This window comes from Etheostoma spectabile, chromosome 22 (assembly GCF_008692095.1).
Source record: "Etheostoma spectabile isolate EspeVRDwgs_2016 chromosome 22, UIUC_Espe_1.0, whole genome shotgun sequence".
Lineage (NCBI taxonomy): Eukaryota > Metazoa > Chordata > Actinopteri > Perciformes > Percidae > Etheostoma > Etheostoma spectabile.
The window spans coordinates 14,864,864-14,869,986 of NC_045754.1; the positions used below are offsets into that span (position 1 = coordinate 14,864,864).

Here is a 5,123-nt window from a genome sequence, read left to right on the forward strand (position 1 = left end):
CAGTTCCTGGAACTTGGCTTTCTTGTGTTGTTTGATGACATTACAGAAGGTATGACATCATTAAATTTTTTTGCAACTATGATTTGAGTGGCACTATAAAGATACATACAAAGATGTGCTGTGTGTCATGAATTACGCTGCATAGTTTCTGTACGTGCAACTGTACAAGTCAGTCATGCTTGACACGTATGTCTTCTGTGTGGCTCAACTGCTGTACTTTCACAGTTTGGAAATTAAATAAAAATTAAATGGAAACTTTAACACTAATATTAAAACTATGAGATATTTTAAATATATAAGACATTTTATCTCTTTCAAATAACAAGGCAGACTTATGAGCGATAGAAGGCAGCCTTCTTAGCTCAACACACTCCCAGATGTTGCTGATGCAGTGGTCTGATATGACTATTAGCTTGTGGTGGCTAATGTTGGCAAACTTTAGATATTTCTGTAGAACCGTCACTGAGTCATTTTACTGACGTGAATGTTCTCTATTGTGTCAAAATTATCCAAAATTCATCATTATCCCATAATTGTCAAAGTGGTTGTTTAGCAAGTCACATACAGTCTCCCTTTAAACTGACTTACTCAAGGGCACAGCAGTAACCATTGATGATGATGTGTATCTCATTTACTTTTCCTGTGCACATTTTAATGTATGTGGCAAGGGATTTTAGCTGGTGATCTTACTGTCATCATCAATGTTTTCCCTTCAACTAAAATGTAAATTCATTCTTGTTGTCTCTAAGGTGAGCCTCCCTGCCCCAGTGTCTACTGGGTAAAATGCCATTCTAATACTTGTGTCTCTACCCTGGTCTGTGAACATGTAAATTGTGCCCACCTTCACAACATCAAGTTTTCCCACTTTTGCCTCACCAATCCAAACCACATGACTGTTTTTGACAATATAATTTTATTTGGTTAATAATAATTACACACGCAATGGCAGCACTAGAACATAAAGGAGGTCTTTAGATATCTGCGCATCATGATGACAAACTGAACTTGCGCTCGAGGGTTCCAGCCTTAATCTGCTCTTCCTTCCTATCCTGTAAAACAGACGACAAACAGACGATGGGTTAATATAGTTTCCATGGCAACAAAGTCACATCACACTCTTCACCTTCCCGACATTTTCTCAATAGCATGTTTTATGAGTGAGCATTTTGTGATTGTCGAGCAGTTTTTTTCCTTCCACAGAAAGAGGGAGAAGAACATGATAGCCCAGCAGTGTGACAATTGCACCAAATTTTCTCAAAAATTTCGATTGGCAAGAATTTAGAGAGTGAATCTCCATGACAATGGGGAGGTAAATGAAAGCAGGCAGCATTTCAAATGAAGCGTTTATTTCAAATGTAAATGGCACTGACAAAAAAGAAATCCAGATCAACTGCGCACCCCCAACAGAATAAGGTGCCCAAATCCTCAACTAAATATATTTTCAGATCTATGATGCCATTCATGACCAAGTACCACATTTTTGAATTATTTTAGGCGTCAGTGTACACAATTGACTAATAAAATGTATTTTAGTGCCATAACATGGTAAAATCACCTAGTGTTCTCATGCCAATATGGTGTATATGCATTATATCAAATAAAGCACTGCTGCTTTGACCACCAGGCACTGAGTATTGTTAAAATAACAGCAGAAAGATGCACTGCAAAGAAGACAGCAGCAGGGATTGGAAATAAAGCTCAGACATCTGTAGCAAAACAGCACTAATTGAGAGAAAGGACTTTAACCTAAATATACCAACAATTTTTGGGCACATCTTTTTGTCTCATCTGATTTTTGTTTCTCATATTTGGTTGTAGTCTGTCAGTCTTTCTCCTAAGGACAGTCAGTGGACCAAAACTAAATGGTTCTCTAAATATCAACATTTGTGCCCATGCTTGATGTATTTTGGTTCTATGTTCATACATTAACATGTACCACTGAACCTGTCTAAATAGACTTTAGTTATGCCAAAATCTGGTGGTAATTAAATCTACTGCTTAAGGAGACACCGGTAGGTCGTGCCATTAATTCATTACGACTGAAAATCAAGCAAGAGTGGTCAGTGCATCTTGTCTCATACCCTATCTGTCTTGAAGACGTAGTAAAGGACGAAGAGGGGCACAACTCCAAACATGGCACCCATCAGAGATGTCTTGAAAGTGGGCTTGAAGGTTAAGTAGGGGTTAGCGCGTGCATACACCCAGCGTGTCAAGGCAGGGTCTTCCTGTAAAGACAGAAGTATGCAATTCAATTTCAATGATCGCCTTGTATAAACAGAATCGTTGCAGTTAAGAAAATGCTGAAAGTCCAAAAATAATTTACTACAACAAGACAAGAGTATAAAATATATAGTATGACAATGATGATAACAATACAAAATTGTTGGGATACCAACCATCTACTCTAAAGCCCTTTATTTTCATTAACACAATGAAAAATCAAAACACATTAAAACAACTTTAGGAGGGACAAAGGGAGAAAACTCTGGATATGCAACCAATAAAGGCTCCCTCTGCCAGGAGTCAGGACAGACCTTTTTCATAGAGTTTTAACATGTCTTGTTAAAAAAATGTACCGATGTAAAAGAAATGATGGCTGAATTCCATTTAGCTTTTTTTATTTTAAGGGTCATGGTTCTGTGCATGCTGGCTCACTGTCACAGCTTAATAGGACCCTTGAATATAGATCAAGCCATTAATATTATTTGTAACACCTGTGCTTTTCTTACTATGACGAGTCAAAATGTCGGCTGTGAAAAATGCCAGTGTGTAAAGAATAGACAGTCGTTGACGTTGTAGCGCTACAATACAGAGACATGTATTAAGTAAATAAATAGTGTGACGAGTTGACTAGTTTCACGTACCCTTGTATGTTTCTTTCAGTATGTTAGTGTTAGATGGGACATATGACCGTGCAAATGTTTTTTTTTTTCTACAACTGCAAATAAATAGTAAATTGAAGTTTACATGATTGAAGCAGCTGGAGAGATGCAGTCTGCGCTGGGCTCAGTTTAGTTGCAGAGTTGAAAGGGACAGGATGGTATGTAGCAATTATCTCAACTTTTTAACTTTACTTAAAGTAGCATTTTCAATTGGTATGCATTAACTTTCTTTAGCATATGGCAACACCGTAGCATTTGAAACAATTTAGAAGCTATACTACATAAATAAACAATACAGACAGTAGAAGCAATACCGTAACGTTAGTTTAGTCAAAAATAAAAATTCTACGAATTCCATCCACCCATTAACACAACATGCACATAACGAAGCGACACTAAACTAGCTATACCAATATTATTTAGTATTACTGGGTTCGTGCTACGGTTAGCAAGTAGCTAACGTCGCTAGCCCAAGCTATTTTCAAGGGTGACATTGCTCGCTAGCGGGCAGCCACTTACAATGAGCTCTTTTCTGTGCGGGTTATTGAGTTGCATCTGATACTGCCTCTTTAGATTCGCTCGTAGTGCTGCCCTCTGTTCTTCGGAACGCCGGTGATTCGGCGAAAGGTTGAAATACTCATTTGGGTCCAGTGTTTTTGGCCGACTAGCCAAGGGCGCCTCTCGGTAGTCCGCCATGATTGTTTGATGACGGATGGAATGGGGCGAACGTGAACTCGTGAAATCTCGCGTTCAACGACCGAATCGTCACCATAGCAACATCAAACTTCCCCCCCCCTGCGAGTGTCTAGCGAATGAAACAATGAGCGCAAAGAACGTAAATCAAGAAAAGGACGATAGTGTTCTGGCTGAAAGCCATGATGACTTTCAGTATGAAGAAGTATCTCTAGAAGATGACTGGAGTTTGACAGAAGGGGAGGAAGATTTGGAGGCAACGGTGAAAGCTATCCAAGACCGGGCGGAGGCCAGTGCTGCCGCTGCTGCGGCTGCCGCTGCCGCTGCCGCTGCTGCGGCTGCTGCTCCTCCTGCTGCTCCTCCTGCTGCGGCTCCCAGCCCCAACGCGACCTCAACCTCACACCAAGCCGAGGCCGTGGATGCCTTCTTACGCAACTTTCTCTTTCAAATGGGCATGCCAGAAACTCTTGACTGTTTTCAGACTGAGTGGACCGAGATGGCGCTGAAAGGGCTGGTGGACACAGAAGGGGTTGGTGTGGTACCGGAAGTGTACACTGAAAACCAGCGTCTGGACAGGGAGCTGGAAAACGCGAAGCTGGAGTTGGAGGAGTACAGACTGGCAGCCTCTGCCGGAGCTGAGACACTGGCTAAGGTCCAGAAAGACAGAGACTTCCAACGGCTAAAACATAAGCGTGTTGTCCAGGAGAAAAACAGGCTCATCGAGGAGATGAGAAAACTCAAAGTACAGTGCAACAACTACAATCCTGCAGTGAAGCGGATAAACGAAAAATACCAAGCAGTTTTAAAGCAGATCATGCTGGGGACTGCGGAGATGGACAAGGCCTTAGGACAGGCGACCGGAGCTCAGCACAACGTCTCCTCCTGCGGCTCTGCGGGGGAAGAAGGAGAGCCGAGTGTCAAGGGGACAACTCATCAGTGATCCGACCAAGACCTCCTACAACTGCAAATAGTCCAAGGAGTAGGGTGTAGTCAGTGAAGGCAAATGTTTGTTGAAATAAATATGAAGTCTAACCTATAGCCTATAACTTTCCTCTAGCAGGTTAAGTACAGTTTTGAGGTAACAACACTTTCCTAAGGTACATTTCGTAAGACTTTGTACTGCACTAGGCTGTAGATTAGTTACTGACCATTGTCATAAATAGGCCTATGTGTGTGTAACATAAGACTTTACACCCAAAACAGTACATGATTAGGCTATATAATGCACATATTTTATTTGATCCCCCCCTTTCCATTGGGATATTGACACATTGTATCACACAAAAAACAGCTTTTGATTCTTCTGAATCAATATAGAAATGTTTGATTAATTATTTAATTTATTATTTGGTTAGTTTTACCCTGATCTCGTGTCCGTCGTGGTTTACCTATGTTGGTTGTCCTAGTAGGACAGCTTTCCTTTTAGCAAAACACTCACGCTGATTGTTTTCATATACTACCATATATATGATCATATCCATAATTTATCTTTTCATTATTGTCAATATACTTACTCACCGGAGGTGACTCAGACATTCTTTTCATCAT

At 40.7% G+C, this 5,123-nt stretch overlaps 1 protein-coding gene across 1 annotated transcript; it reads right to left on the reverse strand.

Annotated features, from left to right (window-relative positions):
- Positions 1 to 894: 894 nt before the first annotated feature.
- Positions 895 to 3,659, reverse strand: ndufb4 (NADH:ubiquinone oxidoreductase subunit B4). The gene is made up of 3 exons (XM_032503968.1): positions 3,402 to 3,659; positions 2,082 to 2,225; positions 895 to 1,049 (listed from the first exon to the last, which is right to left on the reverse strand). The coding sequence occupies exons 1-3, from the start codon at positions 3,576 to 3,578 to the stop codon at positions 987 to 989; spliced, it is 384 nt and encodes a 127-aa protein (XP_032359859.1). The 5' UTR covers positions 3,579 to 3,659; the 3' UTR covers positions 895 to 986.
- Between the last annotated feature and the right edge of the window lie 1,464 nt (positions 3,660 to 5,123).